Genomic DNA, 22,303 nt, shown 5'->3' with positions numbered 1-22,303 from the left:
ACTCCCATCCCCCAAAGAAAACTCCCAGTGCTGCTCTCCAGAGATGGGAAGTTCCTCAGTTAGTGGTGAAAACAGTGGCCTTTCCAGGCAGTCTTTTAAAATTCCCTGGGACACTGGGGAACCAAGGAGGAGGACCAGAGCCAGGTCCCCAGGCAGCCCTGGGGGGAAGGATGGAGCTTCAGATCATGGGCCAAGGTTAACAAACCAGTCTGAGAAGGTGTGACCAGATGTGTGGGCTGGGAAGAGTGAGGACATTATTCTGCCCAAGGCCCTGGGGAAGGCTTGGGGCTCTGAGACCTCACTTAGGAATCTGATCAGGGTGGTTTCCTTGGAGGACCCAAGAACTACCCCAGGGCAGGGACAAGCAGGATGGAGAAGCTCGAGGGTGGGGGTGGAGTGGAGGTCCAAGAATTATCTACAGTAGAAGCCGGAACTTTCTATGCAGTAGAAAATACGGAACACACCTACACACACACACACCAAGCGGCTTCGGCCCCGCCCCATCGTTCTTTCACCTGCCATCTTCAGCAAAGGAATTTTATCTGTGTCTCAAGGCAAAACTCTGGGCCCCTGTGGAGTCAATTGGAGGAGAAGAGATGGGACAAAGATGACTTCTAGAGGAAGCTGGTAGGGCCATAGGTGGGAGGTGAGGTCCCTGGAGGCATTTCCTCTTCACACTCACAGGAAATATGGCTCCTGCCTTCTTCCCCGATGGCTTGGAGGGGTGATCGTTGCATTTTAATACCAGTCATAAGCATTCAGTAATTGTTAGCTGTTTGCCAGGCCGTGTTCTAACCTCTCTGCACGAATCGTTAATCTTTACAATAACTCCGTGACGTTGAAACCCGGGTCGTCTGCATTTGACAGATGTGGAGACCGAGGCCCAGAGCGGTGGTGTAACTTTGCCCAAGATAACACTTGGGCAGAGGGAGAGGGGGGCCAGAGGTACCCTGGACGGCCGTAGCCTTTTGGCCGTGCTGCCTCTGTACGACCCAGCAGGCCACACAGATGGGACAGAGAGCCTGCACGCGAGGGTGGCCAGCACCCGCCTTGGGGAGCTTTGGCTGTTTCCCCCGAGCCCTGCTCTTGACCCCCAGATCCTTTTCCGTTCTCATTGTGGTTTGCCAGATGCAGAGCGGGAATGCCCCTATGCCTTGGTGTTGGGGGAGACACCCAGAAGTTGTGCCTCTAGGAATGTACGTGTTTACGAGTTTATCAGCTGTTTGGAAAAAATTGGGGAGGAAGGGGACCGGGAGATGGGGGGGGGGGGCGGACAAAGAAAATGCTTTGCCTGAAGAAGTGAATCCATAATGGTTACTCCTCCTGTGTCCCAGGCCACTGTGGTCCCCCCCTCCTTGCTCCCCAACTGCTCCCTACGGGCTCCCTTCCCCTGGAGCAGGCGAGACCCTGACCCGAGACATAGCTTATGCATTCCTGACCCCTGGCCTTCTCTTTATCGCCCCCATCACTACAAGTTCGGTGGCTTCCAGCAACAGTGAATGGAAAAGTTCGCCTATTGTGACATAGCATGAGTCAGCCCTTCTTCAACGATGGGGTTGCACAGTCAGCTCTGAGGCTTTGGCCTGCACCCTGGTACCTGGAGACCTGGGGCTGGTTGCTTGGGGAAAAGGACAGGGTGACTCTAGACATTATTTTGAAATTATGCAGGTGGCAGCAAGGGGCCAACAGGTGCAAGAGACACAGCCGTTTTTAGTGTCTGGGAGAAAAGGCAGCATGTCCCAGAGCAGTGACCCAAGCTGTAACTCCTGCCCTTGCCGTGTCCTCTAAGGCAGGGTTTGTTTCACAGGATTGGCCTCACTTGTGGCCCTGACCACCCCCAGCGTGCTCTGCGGGGTGTGAGTGGTGAATTTTGCCTAGGCCTCAAGCCCGCGTTTTGCCTGAGCACACCATCGCCCATGAGACGTTTTTTTCCCCTTCAGTTATTCGGGAGCCCCCTGGCCAGGCTGACCGCGGTAGAAGTGATTGGGAGCCTGTCAAAGGCCCAGAGCCCAGCCACCCTGGGCTTCTAGGTCGCGTGGTCCTAAATCGGGCCACTCTGCCAGCCCACTACCAATCTTTGAGTTGGTCACTGCACTCTTGGGAGCTCAAGGCTGCTGTGGCTGGCGGGGAACCATGGGTGCTAATTCTGATACTGTATCATGGTGTGACTTTGGCCCTGTCCCTTCCTGGGTGGGCCTCATCGGTAAAAAACAGCTTGGCTTATATCAGGGTTTCTCACCTCAGCGCTAGTGATGTCTGGGAGCAGGACAGGTCTTTGTTGTGGGGGTGGGGGCCGCCCTGTGCGTCGAGGGATGCTTAGCAGCAACCTTGGCTTCTACCCCTCGGATGCCAGGTGCCGGGGCCACCTGTCACTTCCTTCTTGACAACCAACGATGTCTCCAGATGTTGCTAAATGTCCCGGAGGCAAAATCATCTCCCGTGGAGAACCCCAGGGGGTCTCTGGTTGAAGACACCTTGATGACTAGGGACACATTTGTCTTTTCCAGCCCCTATTTTATAAATATGGACAGTGCATGAACGGGGGGCCTGGGGATGGGGGCTCCAAGGGCTTGTAGGGTGCGACGTGAGCTATGAGGAAAAGGGAGGCTCTGGGCCACTGCCTCTTGCTGAGCCCCAAGGCCAAGTTCACTCTGCCTTCCAGACCTTGGCTTACATAAGAAGGTGATGGGAGGGGGCAGGCCTGTGGTCCCCATGAGCACTAAGGTCGGAAGCCCTCCAGCCAGTGACTAATAGTCTCTACGTGCCCTAAGGGTTCAGCTTCTGGTCCACAGTCCCCTGTCCCCTCTCTGGCTGCCTGCCCCTGAGAGGACACAGGAAGTGAATCAGCCCAGCCAGTGGGCAGCCGGGGGGTGGGGGTGGGGGGCGGGGATGCAACCCAGTGGTGTCAGACACAAGGGCCACACACGCCTGCACTGATCCAGCCCTGGCTTTATTTTGTTTATTCCTCCCAAGTTAGCTGTTTATTAACTTTGTCCACAGAAGCCCCTTCTGACCTCATTGCCTGATGGAAGGGCGAAAATGTGTCTCCTCCAGGGGTGGAAGGGGTTTGTCAGTGAATCCTGGAAGTAAGTCATTGTTCTGGGTATAGCGGGCTGTGAGATTTGGGAAAGCATTAACCCAGATGATTCGTTTGGGTTATTCATTCTTTTCCTTTAATTTTTTTTACTGAGGTGTAACTGATGTTTAACATGTTGATTTCAGGTTTACAACATAATGATTTGATATTAGCATACACTGCGAGGGGATCACCATCTGTCCCCATACAAAGTTGACTTAAAACATTTTTTTTCCTTAATGTTTAATATTTTCGAGAGAGAGAGAGAGAGAGAGAGAGGAGACACAGAATCCGAAGCGGGCTCCAGGCTCCGAGCTGTCGGCACAGAGCCCGACGCGGGGCTCAAACTCACAAACTGCGATGCCCCCAAGGTTGACTTTTATGAGCTGCTCTTGACAGCTTTCAAGTGTGCACAACAATGTTATTACTATTTTTATTTAAAAGCTTATTTAGTTTGAGAGAGAGAAAGGGAGTGAGAGTTGGGGGGAGGGGTGGAGAGAGAGAGAGGGAAAGAGAGAATCCCAGTCTCCCGCTGTCAGCAGGGAGCCGGACATGGGGCTTAACCTCAGGAACCCCCACCATCGGTCCGAGAGGACAAAGATTCAGTACTTAATTGCAGAGCCACAGGTGTGCCCTATAAACTCTGTACCCACTGAATATTAACTGAAAGTCTAAACCCGTTAAACACTAACTCCCCATCCCCGCCATCCCGCAGCCCCTGGTTGCCACTGTTCTTTCTGCCTCTGTGAATCGGACGGTTCTAGGTCCCACGTGTAAGCAGGATCACACGCCATGTGAGCCCCCCATCTGGGCTCTTCACTTAGCATCATGTTTTAAAGTTCATTAGGTGCATCAGAATTTCCTTCCCTATAAAGGCCAAATAGCAGGGCGCCTGGGTGGCTCAGTAGGTTAAGCGCCAGACTTCGGCTCTGGTCGTGATCCCACGGTTCGCGGGTTCGAGCCCCACGTCGGGCTCTGTGCTGACAGCTCAGAGCCCGGAACCCGCTTCAGCTTCTGTGTCTCCCTCTCTCTCTGCCCCTCCCCTGTTCGTGCTCCGTCTCTCTCTCTCTCTCTCTCTCTCAAAAATAAGTAAACATTAAAGATAATTAAAAAAAATAAAGGCTGAATAGCATTCCACCGTTAAGTATATACCACATTTTCTTCCTCCATTCACCTGTTGGTGGACATTTGGGTTGCTGCTGCCTTTTGGCCATTGCCAGTAGTATAGCCATGAACGTGGGTGTGCAGATAATCCGTTTGGGTCCCTGCTCCCAGTTCTTCTGTATATATTCCCAGCAGCAGAATTGCCGGGTCAGATGGAAATTCTGCGGTTAACCTTTTGAGGCGTCGCCGTACTGGTGAGGAAGAGGTCAGAAGTGGATGTTAACGGTGAACACGGGATATCCAAGCATCCAGGTAGAGGAGAGGCAGGGGAGCGCAGGGCAGGGGAAGGAAGGGCCGGCCCGTGCCATGAAGCACAGTGGTGCGTGTGCTTGCTGAAGCCAGGTGTGGCTGGCGAGGGGGCCATGGAGAGGGTCGTGGACCGCGAAAGGTAGGTGGACCAGGCTGGCGAACTTGGGCTCCTGGCTACGGGCCGTAAGAGGCGCTGAAGGGGGTTTTAATCGGGAAGTGATACCAGCCAGAAGGATGTCCGTGCGGGTCGTGTCACGGACGGACTGGGAGGGAAAGACGCTTAAGGCGAGGGCCAGGTGGGTCAAAACTGGGTACCGCTGAAGCCGGGTGGCCGGTGTGCATGGAGGGAGCAGGTCTAAGGGTGGACCTGCTTCGGCGGCTGGGTGAACCGAGGTGCCCACTCCTGCCTGGGTCAGCTGACGGGGGAGTGGCCTGTTTGCCAAGATGACCAAGGGGCAAGCTGGGGCCCGATGGCCTGGAAGGGTCTCTTAGGACCCCTGGGGTGGGGACGAGGGTCGGAGTGGGGTGCAGAGCGGTGGGACCACACGGAAGGGGCGACCTTGGGGTGGCACAGAGGGCCCAGAAGAGCCGGAGGCCAGGACGCCACCCCTGCCTGGTCCGGGTCCGCCCCACCCTGAGCGTGTCATACCAATCCACACCATCAGTCTCTGCGCTTGGGGCTGGGTCCTGGGGGTGGGGGATAGATAAACGTGAGCTGGTTACGTATCACATACCGTGAGCCGGTAAGTGTAATTCACTTACGCATCCTCCGAAGCTTAGGAAATGGAACTCGGCCAATATCTTTGCACAGTTACGCATGGAATCACATTCGGGGTGGGCGATCCCCGGTGGAAATAGAGTGTGTACTGAAAGGGTGTCACGGGTCCATGATTTAGTCCAGGTCAGGGTCTCTCACCTCAGAGCTACTGCCATTCTGGGCCAGGTCATCCCGCGTCGTGGGGGGTGGGGGGGGCTGTCTCGTGCCTTGTGGGACGTTCAGGAGCATCCCTGGCCTCTGCCCATTGGGTGCCAGTAGCCACACACACTCCCGGCCCATTTGTGACACCCAAAAATGTCTCCCAGACGTTGCCCGATGTCCCCTGGTGGGACAGAAATCACCTTCAGTTGACATCCGCCGGTCCGGAGGCCGGGAGACGCTTCTTGCGGGAATGATGTTAATCCACGCTCTAGAAGATATGTAAGAATTAATCAAGATGAAACAGACGTGGGGAGCGGGGGAGAGTACTCTGGGCTTAGGTGACAGTGTGTGCTCAGGCCCTGACGTGGGGAAGAGCGTGAAGGGAGACCAACCAGGGGAGGCATGGTGGAGGTGGGGAGAGGGGCCAGAGACCCTTGGGGTGCTTGGGAGGGAGCACAGGCCAGGGAGCCTCCCGGATGCGTGGGATGGAACTGTTGGAGGCTGGCGAGTGACGTTTGGGCATTCTGGGTTGGAGCCCCCTGGGAGGCTTCCAGGTGGGGCCCTGAGCTCAGAAGAGAGGTCTGGCCAGGGGTACACGTCTGGGAGTTACATGCATACCCATGATGAGTGAAGCCCTGGGGTGGACGAGGCAGCCCAGGGAGAGCGAACGGACCTGGAAGCGAGCTCCACCATGTAGAGACTGGGGAGGAGCTCCCAGAGAGGGAGCAGAAAAAAAAACCGTGGTGCCTGGTGCGGGGGAGAGTCGGGGAGGAGGGCGAGGCCGCTGTGAGGTCGGTGGGGCCGGAGTGGCCACTGGAGTCGGAGACCAGAAATCAAGGAGCCCGGTGCCCTGGGGCAGGTCGGGCCGAGGCAGCGGGGCAGGAGGGAACAGAGGCAGCCGGCGTGTCTGGAGAAACAGAGGTACAGACACCTCTGTGGAGGTGAGAGGAAGCCAGAAAGGGAGGCGGGTCAGGGAAGGTTTTGTTCTGTTTATTTCATCCGCTTGTTGCCCACCCTTCCCCCGCCCCGCCTTTTTTTCTTAGAAAGTAAATGTACGTGGTGCCGAAAAAATTTTAAATTGCAGAGACTTCCCGTGAAAAGTCTCTGTCTCCCGTCTCCCTTGGCCTCCTAGCGCACTCCCCTTCCTGGAAGCAGCTTCACCAGCTTCCTACGTACCCTTCCAGAGACGGTTCTGGGACGAATCAGTAAAAACGTGTATCGATTCATTCTCCCCCAAAGGGTGGCCCACGGGTGCCCTTCATTTGTTGTTTCCCCACTTAGCTCTCTTGGGATGCTTCCAGATTGGTCCCTCGAGTGTTCAAGGCTGTAGAATGTGCCCCTGCATGCATGTCGCACATTTATTTGATGAATCTCCTGGTTTTGGGGTGTCACAAACAACGTCCCACTGAATTGCCTTGTCATCTAGTCATTTTGCAGTGTAGGCGGTTCATGTGGGATAAAGCCTCAGGAGAGGAATTGAAGGGCCGGAAGGGTGTGTGTTTGGATTTTGAAAGATATCAGCAGACCGCTCTCCATAAAAGTTTAGAAAGATACACTCCAGCGGTGGATGAGGGTGCTCTGGTCCCATGCCCTCTTACGTGAAGTGTTACCAAACTTGCTGACATTTGCCAACCTGGAAGGTAAAAATAGTTTCTCAATAGAGTTTTAATTTGCAATTCTTGGCTGTGTTCACCGACCTGAGAGCCACTTGTGTTTTCTTTACCGTGAACTGTCTTTTCATATATTTTGCCTCCTTTCTCTCAGGTGGTTGGTCTTTTTCTTATTGAATTGGAGGCGATCTTTATATATGAAGGAAACTAGTGTTTTGTCTAGAAGATCAATTACAAGTGTTTCCCCCACAGTTGATCAAGAAGTTTTTGGCGGTCGCTGCTTTTTATTTTATTTATGTTTTTAACAATTATGAATGCCGAGGGAGAGAGTCAACTGAGTGGCGGGTCCCTGGTGGGGAGGTCCCTGAGGAAGCATTGGGGTGAGTTCCCGGGTGGGAAACTCCTCTCTGTTGTGTAACGGGCAGAGGGAGGGAGGAGTCTGCAGTTAGTCCAGGGATGGGGTTGTGTTGACGAGGAATCAGAAAGCTAGCGGGGCGGGAGAGTGATGGTGTTAGCCAGAGAGCAGTTGATTAAAAAACACTGGAAACTCAGCTAGATGCCGGGAGGCAAGTGGATGCATCATGTGCTTTCTTAGACTAACGGTCCCAGTTGTTTATATCTTGCCTGTGATCTGGAGTCTTCCTTATCTCACTCTTACATGCCACATAACGTCCCCTGCCCTGAACCACCCGGGGCCAGGGACCAGACAACTGGGGACAGCCCCTGTGCCTCAGAGCCCGCCTGAGCTGTTCAAACTAGCCAACCCTAAGCTAGTCATCCTGCCCTGCCTTGCCTTCCCCATGGAAACCCTAATAAAGGCAGTGGCCTGTGTCTTCCCCTCATTCCTTTCTGCCCCCTGACCAACACGGGTGCTTTTCCATGTGGCCCTGGGAGGTGTAACACGCTCCCTCTCGGGAAATGTAAGTAATAAAAATCTTCTTTCAAGGGCATTAGCTTCTCCGCGTGTCCCTTTGTCACTTCCATACGTTAAAACCCTATGCATACAGTTGAGACAACAGTGCCCCTGGACAGGGACAGAGTATGAGGGTTTGTCGACTGCCGGTCCCAGTGAGGCTCCAAAACTGTCACAGTGTGGGTGGTTAAATAAGCAGGCTGTCCGGGGGGAGGGGGAGGCTTCCTGGAGGAAGTGGCCTGGAGATGAGGAGAGGCCTCTGTGGTGGGGATGGCAGGGGTACAGATTAGGAGGCACAGGGCCGTGGAGGTGGAGGAGGGTGGGCAGAGGTCCAAAGTGAGGCTGGAGAAGAAGATAGGAGAGGGGGGCAGGTCTAAGGGGGAGAAGAGGTATGTGATAGGGTCCAAGATGCAGGGTGGGTCCTGGGGATACTTGTTGAAAGTGGGTTTTTTTTTTAAATTCCCAAGACTACTTTGACTTTGTGTGAGCTCCCCGTGGGGGCTCAGGGTGGGGCTGCTTCTGATGGTGAGTCTAAACAGTGACAGGTGGTCTAACCCCACGTTAGGACCAACCCAACTCCCAGGAAGACAGCGGCCTCCCTGCACCTTACCCTTTTTTTTTTTTTTTTTTTAACGTTTATTTATTTTTAAGAGACAGAGAGACAGAGTATAAGCAGGGGAGGGGCAGAGAGAGAGAGAGGGAGACACAGAATCCGCAGCAGGCTCCAGGCTCCGAGCTGTCAGCACGGAGCCCGACTCGGGGCTCGAACTCACGAACCGTGAGATCGTGACCTGAGCCGAAGTCGGACGCCCAACCGACTGAGCCAGCCAGGCGCCCCCTTACCTTTTTGATGGCACGTTAACACCACCCATCCATGGATGAATTCACCTCCCCGCCTTCACTCCCCCAGCTTGCAACCACCAGCCCCACACCGGCACCCTGCTCCCACCCTTCAGCTGCTTACACAGCGGCCCTGTTTCCCCTCCTGTCTCAAGAGAGCCTCCACCAGCGTGGTGTTTTCTGTCTCCCCCGTGCACACCCCCCTCCTCTCTTCCAGAGCCTCCCTCGGGCTCAGATGCCAGTGGGTTTTGAGCCGCAGAGTGGCATCTGAATTGGGAGAAGCATTCTTAAAGACCAAATAGCCTTCGAACCATGGCGAGCGGGGTGTTAATGGCGGAACGTTTGGCGATGACATTGCCGTGCTGGAGCTGGGGGGGCCCTCGCCGATCCACGCTGCGGCACACCACGCGGAGTCTTCTCGGGGAGGGTGGCGGGGTGGGGGGGGGGGGGTTTGTCTGTTCCGATCACGTGGGCCTAGGTCCCGGGCCTGTGCGCTCCGGGTGAGCGAGTCCAGAGGGAGTTCATACACAAACACACGCACACAGCCGGCGATTACTCATGCTACCTTGCGATTTCTTTATTGTCGCCCAGGGAATTATTTACCTTTTTGAGAGTGGAATTTGTGGGGAAATAATGTCGTATTCACCGAGTGCTTATCTAGCTCTTCTGAACTCTGAACTGGGCCGTGTGCCGTGGGTCTTAGAATGCTGCCGTGTTTGCTTTGCCTCCCCAGGAACGACACCGTGTAATGATTCACCAACATGCTGTGCAGGCCCAGCCACCAGCGCCAGCGCGGAGGATAAAGGGAAGCCAGCTGGGCTCTGGTTGGCAGAGCAGACTTCTTGAAAGAGGAAGAGCTCAAGCAGACAGTGGGTGTGGAAAAGGTGTGGAGAGGAAAGGAGGGGAAAGGAGGTCTGGGGAGGAGGCCCCTGGTTCTCGCCGTCCGCGGGCCAGCTGTCCATGGGGGAGGTCGAGGGGCAGGAGGATGGCAGGAGGATGGTGATGGCTTCCCTGGGGGCAACAGGTGAGCCGCCGGGATGGGAGGGGACGGGAGGCAGCAGAGTCCCCACGGGCTCTGTCAACAGCGGTGGGGGCGGTGCTGGTTGCAGGGGAGCCCTGGGGCGCCCTCAAGCTAGATCGGGTGGGGGGGGGGATGGGCTCAGTGACCTTGCCCTTCCGTGAGGCTGAAGTGTCCTTGGGATGCCCCCAGGGCAGGGAGCAAGTGTGTCCCCAGATCGGGGCTCCCTGATGCCTTGTGGTGGCGGGGGGGGGGGGGGGGGGGGGGGGGGGGGAGATCCTTTTGAAAGTAGGGGTGGGGAGCTGCAGCTGAAATGTGGGATGTTAGTAGTTCGTTTCTCGGATGTTTTGGGGACACATCCTCTCTAGAACCTGACCGATGGTTTACAAACCAAAAAAAAAAAAAAAAATGGCAGTGATAAAAAAAAAAAAAGAAAAGAAAAAAGGAAATTGTGTGAAGGAGGATGAAACATTTGGCTTAACCATGAAGCTGGGGAGAGGATGTGGGAGGGAGAAAGTGAGAGCCCTGCTGCCCTCCCCCCTCCTCCCTCCTCCCTCCTCCCTCCTCCCTGCAGTCAGGCTTGGCTTAATCCCTGTCCTCCTGGACGAGTTCCTCTGAGTCCAGCTGATGCTTAAGCATTGGAATGTTGCTCAGCAAGCCTGGGGGCTTTGGGACTTACCCTAGGACCACCATGCTGTGTGATCCTGGGTAAGCGGCGGAGGTCTCTGGGTCCGGATTTCACACCGGGCATCTCTTCTAGAGAAATGTTGCCCTTTGGATGCCTTTGCTTGCCATCCTCAGGGTTTCCTTAAGACTCTGAAAAGAGCAGAAGAGGGGTCTGAGGAAGTGAATTCCCCGGGGCGGGGGACGGGGGGGGGGGGGTGGCCAGCAGGGACGGGTTGGGGGGGCTCTTGGGCCAGGCTGGGCCAGATGGGCCTCCACCCCGCCTGCCTGGGTGTGCTGTGTGGGAACACCCACGCTTCATTGTCCCAAGGCCTCAGATTTGACTTTCAAAGGAAAAGCACCCCTCCTGATAAGGTGGGCCTCGTTCCATTACAGCCGGCTTTGTTTGGGCTCCAGGGCGTGAGGAGGACAGGCCTCTGTGGGTGACATTGTCCCTGCAGTGGGTGAGCACAAGCGCTTTGTGCCTTCAGCACCGCAAACCAGGCACCTGCTGCTGCAGGCAGGTAGGCTGCCTCCCGTTTTCTCATGCTGGGATGAGGAAACTGAGGCACAGGCAGGACACGCGGCGTGTGCAGGGTCCCTTGGGCCTCCCAGGGACAGCTCAGTCAGACGTGCACCAGGTCTTTGGACTCCTTGCCCTTGTCATCTTCCCGGAAACCGTTTAGGATGGGCCCTAACGCGCCCGGGTTCTCTGCCCTGATTTCTCCCCCGTGAGCGCCAGCTGCTGCCCGGTGCCCGTGGAAGCTGACTCACTTTGCTCCGGGAGGAGGATCTGGGCCTCTGTGTGGAAAGTGAGGGGACGGAAATTTCCTCCCATAATCTCAGCTAATCCCGGTGCCACCTCCCCCTCTCCCCGGTGTCCTGGAATGTACCTTCGGCCCTTCCTTCAAAGTCCAAACAAGTGAATCTGTAATGGTGAAATTCACGGTGTTGAGGCGACCACTTTTCTACCTCCTCACACAGATGCAGCCCAGTGTGACATCCCTGGGCCAAGAAGCAAGAGAGACCTTTTGACGGGGCTTGCTGCTTCATGGTGCTCTGTGGGACGCCGTGGGGACATGTGCAGGGGAGACGTGTTTGAAGCACGAAAATGATCGTTTTCTTCTCACTGTTCACGTAGAGGCCTAGTGTCCCCCCCCCCCCCCACCGCACTCCCCCCGGGCAAAGTGAATCATTTTCAACACCAACCAGTGGCTGCAGGGGCTTTTGGGAGCAGGGAGGGATGGCCGGGGTCAGGGACAGACGCAGCCAGAATCCCCCCCTTCCCACCGTCACCAGCTCGCTGGTTCCTCGCTGCGGACTCTAGTGGCCCAGTTGGGTTCTGGGCAGACCTGAGGGCAGGGGTGCAGGCCAGCTGGGGCCTCAGAGGCGGTCCAGCAGCGGAAGTCCAGAGAAGGTGGGGGGTTGCCGTTTCCACCGTCCCAAGCGCTGACTGCACGGTTGTGGGGGCTGATCTGGAAGGACCTCTTATTCCCATTTTCAGGGGCTTTTGACGAATGCGTTTTGCCTCGGCCCTTGAAAAAAGCCTGTGCTTAACAATGCTAGAATAAGGACCTGTGGCACAGGTCAGCCCGTGGGGCTCTGAATCCACCGTATTCAAATATTGTGAAATGTATTGGCTAGGATGTGGGGTTAGCAGGAAAAATAACGTTCCAGTGAGGAGGAAGGAAGGTCAGCTTTGCAATCTACCTTGTAGCCCACGGCAGGCCGGGGGAGGAACGTCCTCCGTCGGGTCGGCATAAATTCGGGGGCACCACTGAACCCCTGCTGTGCACCAAGCCCGAACCGGGCCGGAGAGGTAGTCACTCTGGGGGTTGTGAAAGTGCCCCTGCCCCCAGGAGCATAGGGTCAAAGCCCAGTGGAGCATACACTGCCCATAAGGGCTTGGAATAGACCGAGGGACTTCGAATCAACATCATCCCCATTTTACAGAGGAGGAGAGTGAGGCCCGGAGAGGCTCCGGGGCTCAAAGCCAGGTGCGTCTCACTCCCACATCACCGATGGGAACGACTGCGTGTGACGGAGGCTCCTGCCTATCTGAGCTCCTCAGTGGCTATGGGGCCACGTAGAAGCCATACCCTTTCCTGGCTGGGCCCTCTGTCCTTCTCTGACCCTCAGCGTCGTCTGGTCTCAGCTGAGGGTTTGGGCACGCGCCAGCCACCTCCCCATCGCCCTGCCCAGTCCCTGCGACGCTCTTCCTTCTGCCAGGTCACACTTCCCTGTCTCCTTGCTGCCCCTGACCATTTGCCTGGCACCCGCGGGCTGTGTTCCCTGGGTAGTGCTGGGTAGCACTCCCTCCTGGACTGCTGTCCCCGGAGCACCCGTGCAGCAGGACTGGCAGAGGAGGCCCAGGGCAGATGGGAGGTGAGGGGCTGGCGTCTGAGGGGCTCAGGTGGACGCTGAAGGGGAGATAGAATTTTCCAGGCCATCTGCCTGCGGAGGGAGCCGTGCGCACAGAGAGGCGTGGCGGGCTGGTCAGATGACGATTCGAGTGTGGATGTGTGGCCTTCGAGGTAGCTGTGAATCCCCAGGGGGGTGTATCCGGGAGGCGGGTGGCCCCTCAGAGAAGTCTGTCTCCTTCCTTCCTATCGATCCCTCAAAATGTTATGAAATGTGTCCTCAGAAAGAAGGGGTCTCTTCGAGGGCAGCCGTAATTTCTCCTACTCTGCCCAGCAGGGGCTGAGTCATGGGCACCTGCTCACTGAGCACGCACTTTCCACCCGCACACTCTCCACCTTCTCCTGCGGACGCTGGTCCCCAGCTCCCCGTACTTCCGCTCACTTTGGGCTCTGAGTGTTTTGTCTCCCGACTGGATCTAGGCCGCGTGGAGGTGGACAGTTGTCCCAGGATGGGGCCATGCCTGGGAGTCGGCACTGGAGCTTAATAGCCCGGCGGGTCTCCGGGCTGCCCCCCCCCCCCCCCCCGAGGATTCTGACTCCAAAAGCCCGAGATGGGCTCAGCCTAGTCTGTTCTGTGTTTCCAGCAACAACCCCTGGGTTATTTGGATGCACGGCTGAGTTTGGGACTTAATGTGAAAGAGGTTTGCCAGGCCCCTGTCCGGACCCCTGACTTCACCCTCCTCCCCAGGGTAGGTGCCTCAGACCTCATCTGGACACTTCCAAGGTGGGGGGCTCAGTGCCCACGGAGCAGGCCTTCCTCACTGGGGGACAGTGCCTCTGCGGCTTGAGCCGAAGCCCGCCTCCCAGGAGAACCCCCCTGGGGGTCTTGGTTCTGACCTTAGGGGCTGCATGACCTCCTTCGGTTTTCCACACCTGCTTCCCCAGGATGTGGGAAGGCGCTGCGTGCCCCGTGCTCGCCGGTCTCCCTCCTCTCCTTCCTCCTGTGGTCTGGGCTCCCTTGCAGGCTGACAGCCTTATCTCAGACTTTAAGTTTCTCATCAGGTTCGAGGCTTGGGAGGGCAGTAGAGATCGGATCGTGCGTTCTCCAGCAGCCCCACACTTCCCCGTTGGGGTGAAGGGGTCCCCCAACAGTCAGGGCCTGCATTCACCTTCCGTCAACCTGGCAGGGACTCACCCTTTCCCAGCCCGGGGGGAGGAACCTGCCCACGCGCGCACCCCGGATGGAGGCCGTGAGCTGCGAGATATGGACGCCCTGGTGCTGGCTCCGCAGAGCTCAGTGGTAGGTAGGCCAGCTCTGGGTGGGTCAGAATCTCAGCTCTCTCGTCTCTGGCTGTGCCTGTCGTCACCGGGCTTCACCTTCCCAACCTGACTTTTGAAGAGCTTATCCTAACTGAGCTGTGGTGGGCTGGGGGGAAGCAGTATGTTTTAAAGCTTTCTAGGTGGAGGGCCGCCTGGGGGTGGCTTAGTTGGTCAAGGCTCTGACTCTTTTTTTTTTTTTAATTTTTTTTTTTTAACGTTTATTTATTTTTGAGACAGAGAGAGAGACAGAGCATGAACGGGGGAGGGTCAGAGAGAGGGAGACACAGAATCTGAAACAGGCTCCAGGCTCCGAGCTGTCAGCACAGAGCCCGACGCGGGGCTCGAACTCACGGACCACGAGATCATGACCTGAGCCAGAGTCAGCCGCCCAACCGACTGAGCCACCCAGGCGCCCCAAGGCTCTGACTCTTAATCTCACTCAGCTCAGGTCAGGATCTCCGCTCGGTTCATGGGATCGAGCTCCGCGTCAGGCCCTGTGGGCTCTACGCTGATAGCGAGGAGCCTGCTTGAGATTCTCTCCTCCTCTCTCCCTCTGCCCCTTGCCCCCCTCCTCTGTCTCTCTCCCCAAATAAATAAAGATTAAAAAAAAAAAGTAAAAGCTTTCTAGGTGGTTCTGAGTTGAGGACCACCGGGCTACATGCCCAGCACCCATAGGTCTAGCTCTAACTACCTGTGGGAAGAGTCTACCCTGGAGTAAAAGAGCCAAGGCCCTCTTGCTCTGTGTGTCCCAGAATATGGAAATGTTTTAATATATTACATGTATTTCACAAAGCTCATAAGAAGGCATTTAAAAATTTAAATCAAATATTCAATAATTAAAAAGGACAAAACTGTATTAACATCTTAGAACATCAAGTAACTGTAAAATTTATAAAGACGGACGTCATAGGTCTAGTCTTCGTTGAGAGCTGAACACAGATGAAGCATCCAACACATTAAAAGCCACACGCTTCAAAAGCACCACATCCAATGGTGAAAAGTTGGAAGTTGCAATATTATCTGATTCCCCCTTTTAAAGCAGAATCTTTAAAAACCACGCTGGTGGTATCGCTGTGTCTCGAATATGTTTTTCTCTGTACGATTTTCTAGCAAAAGCTGTTCCTGGCTCTAACCCTAGCCGGGGAATGGTGAGAAGATATATTTGTGAGATATCTCCGAGTATTTTCCGCTGACAAGGCCTTCTGGCTTTTTCTCAGGGCCTGCAGTCGTTTATTCATAAGGAGCCCTTGTTTTTGTTTTTAAAGCATTTCCAGTTTATCCTCCATTTCTTTGGTTTCATCTTGTTCTGATGGAGATTCTGAGGCAACGTTTCTGGTGTCAGTTTCACAACTGTCATGTTGATGTTCCAAGTGTTCGGAGAGTCTCCAAATAGAGTAGTAATTATTCTTGCTACAGAGTTTCACATTGTCTCCTGCCAGGCAATGCCCGAGCAGGACTTGAGACCTCTGTCACATCTCAGGGTCTTTTGTCCTTTTTTTTTTTTTTTTTACATTGTGCTTGTCTCCTTTTTAAAACACGTACACAAATCGAGACGTTAAGTGTGATGGACTCCCACGACTGGCCTCAACAGTGACCAGCTCATGGCCAATCTTCCTTCACCTCTACCCTTACCCGCCACCCCCTGCCCCCAGCTGGAGTCTGTCGAAGCCGGTCTAAGACATTATCTCATTTCACCTGTAATCCCTTCACTATACCTCTCGGAAGGAGAAGGGCCCTGTAAGACACCCAGCCGTGGTTCTATTATCGCACCCTAGGAATTGATCGTTTCTCACCATCATAAAATACCCGGCATTCAGAGTCCCCCAGTTGTCTCATACATTTTTTTTTTTTTTTTTACAATTGGCTTGAGATTTCAGATGTTAAAAATGCTGAAATAAAAAAATCGGGGAGCAAGCAAAAATAACACCCTTTTGGCACTGACGTACAGGATTTATGAACAGAGCATGGCAACCACCAGGCAGAAGGTTCTACACGGATGGGTCAGACCCTGCCTTTGGGGTTCAGAGGGCAGTGGGCAGCAGAAACCATTTGGTGGTGCAGCAACCAAATTGATGCATTCAGTCAGTAGTAATACCGTGCCCAGTCCCGGGCAGGGCATCGTGGACATAGCCATGAACCAGGCAGACTCGAACCAGGCAGTCTTGACTGAGGGGGGCCAGGGTACTGGCATTTCACTGTGAAGCTTGCACGTGGGATGATAGAGACTTTTGCAAGTGATCCTTGAGTTTAGCCTTGAAGAATGGGTAGAATTCCATTAAGAAGAGGAAGTGGGAGAGGAGGTGCCCCACTCCCAGTAAACAGGAAGTGCAAAAGCATGGAGCGTTCAAGGACACAGAAGAGAGATGGGTGTGATGGGGGTGTGGGGCGTGTGGCGAGGTGGGTGGTAGCTGAGGCTGGGGCTGGGGGGGGGTTGGCTGTGGAGGCCTTGAGGTTATGCTAAGGAGCGGAATCTTCTGGGCCCTTTCAGAGGAGACCCCATGCCTTGGTCTGTAGGAGCATCAAGTTTGGGCCATGAGTCAGGAGAGCAGAGCCTTGGAGGAACCACGAAGAGTTATTTGGATTTCCAGGCCCTTCCTGGAGCCCTCCATCCGCTAGACCAGGAGTCCTGCATGCGGTGGTGGGGGCAGGCCTGTGTCTGTCTTGAACTCCGTGGATCTCCAGGGCGGGCACGGGGCCTGGCACACAGAAAGTACTCACTCCGTGTCCATTGACTGATGACCTCCTCCCGGTGCTCCCAGTGCAGGGCACTCCTGCCCACTTCCACCCTCACCGTGGTCATGACAGAGGGAGCCCCCTTTAGCTTCGCCTGGGGGAAATATGGTGGCTCTTCCAAAATGGGAAGGCTTTAGGCTTTAGGTGCCCCAGTTACCCTGAATGGGGCACTTCAGGACCAGGGTTGCCCCTGGGTCAGCAGGCAGGACAGGGCACATGGAGGAAGGCTCAGGTACGAGCTTCTTGGCGGGTGTGTGTGGGGAAAGGCTGGTCTTTGCAACCCATGGATTGGCTCACATGGCTAATTTCTCAAGACTCGCCAAGGGCTGGAGGACTAACTCATTCACCTATTTCCTGTTAATAGCGTTGTTGCTTTAATGAAAAAAACAACCACGTAATAATCCACATGCTCATTGTGGGCAAACGCTAGTGTTCTAGAAAAGGAGGAGGAAGAGAGTAACGCAGATACCTAGGGCTCACCACTACCGTCTAGAGGGAACCGCTGTGAACACACTTCGGGGAACATCCTTGCAAACACTTTTCTGTCCATAAATCCAAGCAGTTAACGGTAACACGGTTTTATACGGTTGGTGTTCCAAGATTTATGCTGCCCCATAACCCGGGTTTGGTTTTTTTCTTTTTTTGCATTTAACAGCATGTCACGACACCGTTTCCTGTCAGTAACCACACAGATCTGTAACATTTTTAATCGCCGCACAGTGCCGTTTTGCATGGGTGTACCATAACTTACCCAGCCAGCTCTGTGTTGCCAGCCATTTGGATGGTTTCCCGTTTTTCACAATGTGCTAAAGAATATCATTCAGCTTCTTCAGATGTGCGGTAATGGCCTAGCAGTAACTAGCTGGAAGAGCCGGGATCGCTGGAATAAAGGAAAGGTTTGGTTCATTCACCGGGTCCTAAAGCCGCGCTGGGAGGTCGCCATGGCAACCCCTCCCCCGCTCGCTCGTGGAGTGCCCATGAGCTCCACCTCCAGCCGGGGAGGCGGGTCAGAGCTGAAAAGGAAACAGTCTATTTTTCAAGCAAAATTATACCCCCAGGGCAGAAGGGGCATGAGTGTTCATGCAGAGCCGAGATGGTCTAGGGCGCCGTGGTGATAAGAGCCACTTTTTATTGAGTGCCTGTTATCGGGTAGATACCATGGTTTTTCATCCCTGCAAGAGCCATTGATACTTGTATTATCCTCATTTAGCTGATAAGAAAATTCAAGTGGCAGAGGTTAGGTGATCGCCAAGGGGCACACGGTGAACGATGGAGCCGGGATTTGGAATTGTCCTGCATCCACCGCTCAGGACCATACCAGCCTCTCCCCGGCCACCATCCCTGAGACCCCCAGTCCCGACTCCCCACCACCTGGTGCGTTCATTCCCACGGCATTCAGATGGCGCGCGCTGAGCCTTCTTCTGGGCTCTTCTGCGGGCTCCGTCCTGGGCCCTTCCCACCTGGTACCCCCCACCACCTCCATGCTGAACTGTGGACAGCTCCCCGCATGTGCACTCCGCCTGGGCCCCTGCTGCACCCTCAGTGTATTTACTTAATTGTTTTAATATTTATTTATTTTTTTTTTTTGAGAGAGAGAGAGAGAGAGAGAGTGCAAGAGGGGGAGGGGCAGAGAGAGAGGGAGACAAAGAATCCGAAGCAGGCTCCAGGCTCTGAGCGGTCAGCACAGAGCCCGACGCGGGGCTCGAACTCCCAAACCGAAGTGGGACCGAGCCACCCAGGCGCCCCTGCACCCGCAGTGTAGAGCGGTCTCTGTCCTCCGTGGCAGCGGCGCTCCTGTTGATTCTTCGAGACTTGGCTCAGACCTCGTGTCTTCAGGAAGTCTTTCCTGACTCCCTGGTGTGGCTTCCCTGGGAAGCCGTGTTTCCCAGAAGCATCTGCTGTGTTTGTGTCACTTGTCAGTGCTGATCTCCTGCATTGAGAATGTGAGCTAAGGGATGGGAGGGATGGGAGGGATGGGAGGGCCCACCCCACCCCACCCCACCCCACCCCCGTTTCCTACGGTAGCCTCGGACACATAGTGGGTGTTCAGTAATGGGTGCTGAATGAATGAGTCAAGGACCGAGCGTCTTCCTGTCCACTCTCCATTTCTGCCCCCTGCCCTGGGCAGCTGTCCCCAGGGAGAACACAGGGATGATTTTAACCCGGCGTCTTGGATGAACACGCTGTCTACCAGCCGCTGCTCCGGGCTGCCCCGCCTCTCACCTGGCTGGTTCCCCCACATTGCCCCGCAGCACTGGCCCCCAGCCTTTGCCCTCCTCCAGACCGGCTCGCCCCTTTCTTTCACTGTTCTTGCCTTGCCCTGCCAGAGAAACCGAGGTACTGGGAGAATCTTCTGGATCACGGCTCCTGCCCTCCCAACTGTGTCAGCTTTGCTTTATCAGTGCCTGACTTTTTCTCGTCCCTTGGGTCTTCTGTCTGTTCTTCTCCCGCGAGGGGACCTTTGAAGGTCACTTCTCTCTGCCTCCTAAATCTATCTGTAGCCTTGATTTCTCCTCCAGGACATGGTCACGTACTTTTAAAACTACAGGGGCGCCTGGGTGGCTCAGTCGGTTAGGCATCTGACTTCAGCTCAGGTCATGGTCTTGCGGTTGGTGAGTTTGAGGCCCACGTCATACTCTGTGCTGACCGCTCAGAGCCTGGAGCCTGCCTCGGATTCTGTGTCTCCCTCCCTCTCTCTCTGCCCCTCCCCTGCTCTCCCTCTCTCCCTCTCAAAAACAAATAAACATTAAAAAAAACTTAAAAATTTTTAAAACTGCAAATCTGTGCAAGTCTGAAACCTGTCCTGGTCTTACTCCCCTCCTTCATGGGTGTCACGATTTCCCAGCCCTTAGGAGATGCCGCTTTGAGACCCGGGCTCGCTGTGATCAGACACCTGACCTTGATCCCCAGAACCCAAACTGCACATCTCCGGCCGGGCCTGGCAGGGGTGAGACGGCTGCTGTGAGCCTGACAGTGCTTACCTCCATTTACCCAGAGGAAAGGAATAGCCAGTTGTAGCCATGGGTGAACTTGACCTTCAGATTTGCCAAGAGAAACTGGAGTCCAGGTTTCTATATGACATCCCTTGATTTTTTTTAATGTTGGCCTATGTTTGTTTTTCTTGATAGACCCGATTCTTTTTTACAGCAGTGTTAGGTTTTTGGAAAAATTATGTAGGAGGTAGAAAGCGTTCCCGATGCCCCCTTCTGTCCTACCCCTTTCCCCTATTATGAATAGCTTGTGTTGGTGTGGTACATTTGTTACAACTGATGAACCAACACTGATACGTCATTAACTAATGCCCGTAGTTACATCAGGGTTCACTCTGGTACATTCTGTGTGCTTCCGGAAGATATAATGTTGATGTATCCACCATGGCAGGATCATGCCAGTTTTTTTTTTTTTTTTCCATGCTTCTTGTTTTTGAAACACTTTGGAAGCCCAGACCCTCTACTTTCCACACTTTCCTCCCGCGACATGCCTCCTGTTCATTTTCTCCTCCCCACCCTGCAGGCAGCTCTTGCCTCTCTGAGCTCTGGAGCTGCCTATCCCTGGACAGGGACAGTGTGCTGTCACACTTCTCTCCTATCAGACGATGAAGTCCTTGAGGCACTCAGAGAAGTCTGAAAGCCTAGAAGCCTGCATCCTCAAGGACAGGCCTTGAGTGCTTTGGAATTGGCTCTGTGCTTGGATGTGTGCTGGGTCCGGGGCTTCCAGGGAACAGGCTTTGGGTGCAGTTGGCAAGTGACAGAGACCTGGGCAAATCTCAAGTTTCAGTGGCTGCAGGGAGGGGAGAGGAGGTGTCTCAGCAAGGAGGAGAGTTGAGGGCAAACTGTCTGGATGCTCGAATCCTTAGTAGGAGCGAGCGGAAGTCTCCGGAGGGAAGGGAAGGAGGCTTGGAGCCATCACGAATGCGATTAGTGGCCTTTATGAAAGCGGCCTGAGATGGCTTCCTTGCCCCTCCCCCCATGTGAGGACACAGCAAGAACTCTGCACCCAGAAGAGGGCCTTCACCATGACCCCGAAATGCTGGCTGGCACCCTGATCTTGGACTTCCGGCCTCCAGAACTGTGGGCAATAAGTGTCTGTGGTTTATAAACCCTCCACTCTGTGGGATTTTGTTAGAGCAGCCTGAATGGGCTAAGCCAAAGTGTGTATATTTGTGATTTATATTTTTCTGGAAGATTTGGAGAAAATAAAATGTTATATTAATACAAACATAGTTAAGTGATTCTCACGTTTTCTTTTATCTATTTCAAAAAGGTTTTTTTTTTTTTTTCAATGTTTTATTTATTTTTGAGAGAGAGGCAGAGTGTGAGCAGGGGAGGGGCAGGGACAGAGGGAGACGCAGAATCCGAAGCAGGCTCCGGGCTCTGAGCTGTCGGCACAGAGTCCAACGTGGGGCTCGAACCCATGAACTGTGAGATCATGACCTGAGAAGAAGGCGGACACCCAACCAACTGAGCCACCCAGGTGCCCCCACACATGTTCTCTTATAGATACTTTTTTCATTGAGGTAAAAGATGCATGACATAAAATTTACCATTTTAACCATTTTTAAGCGTAAAGTTCAGTAACATTTATATTCACGGTGTTGTGCACGCATCGTCACTCTCCATTTCCAGAACGTTCTCAACATCCCAGACAGAAACTCTGTACCCATTAAACAACAACTTCCCATTTACTTCTCTCTCCAGCTCCTGACAACCTCGATTTTATCTTCTGCCTCTATAAATTTGCCTCTTCTAGGTACCGTGTCTAAGTGGAATCGTATGGTATTTGCCCTTTTTTAATCTAGCTTATTCACTTAGCATAGTGTTTTTCAGGGTCCCTCCACGTGGTGGCATGGGCCAGAATTTTATTCCTTTTTAAGGCTGGGTACTAATCCTGTTGCACGCGTGTGCCACACTGGGTTCGTTCATTTGCTGACGGACGCTCGGGTTCCTTCCACCTTTCGGGTATCGTGAATCCTGCTGTTCGGAACAGGGGGGTACAGCTATCTGTTTGGTGCCTGCTTTTAACTCCTTTGGGTATATGCCCAACAGTGGGATTTCTGGATCATCTAGTAATTCTCTGGTTAATTTTCTGAGGAGCCGCCATATTGTTTTCCATGGTGGTTGCCCTGTCTTTCCATTCCCCGCCAGCAATGTGCCCAGGTTCTAGGTTCTCTACATCCTTGTCAACACTCGTTGTTTTTGGTCATGGTCACACTAGTGGTATGAAATGGTATCGTACTGTAGTTTCGATTTACATTTCCCTAAGGACTAGTGATGCCGAACTTTTCATGTGCTTATTGGCCATGTATATGTGTGTGTGTGTGTGTGTGTGTGTGTGTGTGCGTGTGTGTGTATTTTTTTTTTTTTTTTGAGAAATGTCTACTCAAGTCCTTTGCCCATTTTTGACTTGGGTTATTTTTGTTGTTACTGACTTGTAGGAGT

The 22,303-nt window shown here is 54.1% G+C and overlaps 2 protein-coding genes across 14 annotated transcripts in view; one reads left to right on the top strand and one right to left on the bottom strand.

Moving 5' to 3' along the window:
- Positions 1-22,303, top strand: part of PAQR5 (progestin and adipoQ receptor family member 5) — a 74,654-nt gene that overhangs the window by 3,222 nt on the left and 49,129 nt on the right. The window contains exons 1-2 of one of the 7 annotated variants that reach the window (XM_058737239.1): positions 6,923-7,048; positions 9,505-9,655. The exons of 2 other annotated variants lie outside the window; for them this stretch is intronic. The gene's annotated coding sequence lies outside the window, so the exon portion shown is untranslated. 4 more of the 7 variants (XM_058737241.1, XM_058737236.1, XM_058737238.1 and 1 more) reach the window with 4 other exon arrangements.
- On the bottom strand, positions 3,337-6,830 carry LOC131516347 (uncharacterized). 7 transcript variants are annotated; one of them, XM_058737231.1, is made up of 5 exons: positions 6,585-6,830; positions 6,082-6,341; positions 5,406-5,676; positions 4,713-5,176; positions 3,337-4,431 (listed from the first exon to the last, which is right to left on the bottom strand). In XM_058737231.1, exons 1-4 carry the CDS (start codon positions 6,828-6,830, stop codon positions 4,742-4,744), a joined length of 1,212 nt encoding a protein of 403 aa, XP_058593214.1. In that variant the 3' UTR covers positions 3,337-4,431; positions 4,713-4,741. The 7 variants fall into 7 exon arrangements, 2 of the variants coding, with proteins under 2 accessions (XP_058593214.1, XP_058593213.1); XR_009264008.1 differs by having other exon boundaries at positions 3,337-5,355; positions 5,609-5,676; positions 6,027-6,341; positions 6,585-6,771; XR_009264009.1 differs by having other exon boundaries at positions 3,337-5,355; positions 5,609-5,676; positions 6,585-6,771.

The sequence above is a fragment of the Neofelis nebulosa genome, chromosome 7, assembly GCF_028018385.1.
Source record: "Neofelis nebulosa isolate mNeoNeb1 chromosome 7, mNeoNeb1.pri, whole genome shotgun sequence".
In the NCBI taxonomy this organism is placed as follows: domain Eukaryota; kingdom Metazoa; phylum Chordata; class Mammalia; order Carnivora; family Felidae; genus Neofelis; species Neofelis nebulosa.
The sequence above is the reverse complement of the archived record's forward strand: the minus strand, read 5'-3'. Positions and strand labels throughout refer to the sequence as shown.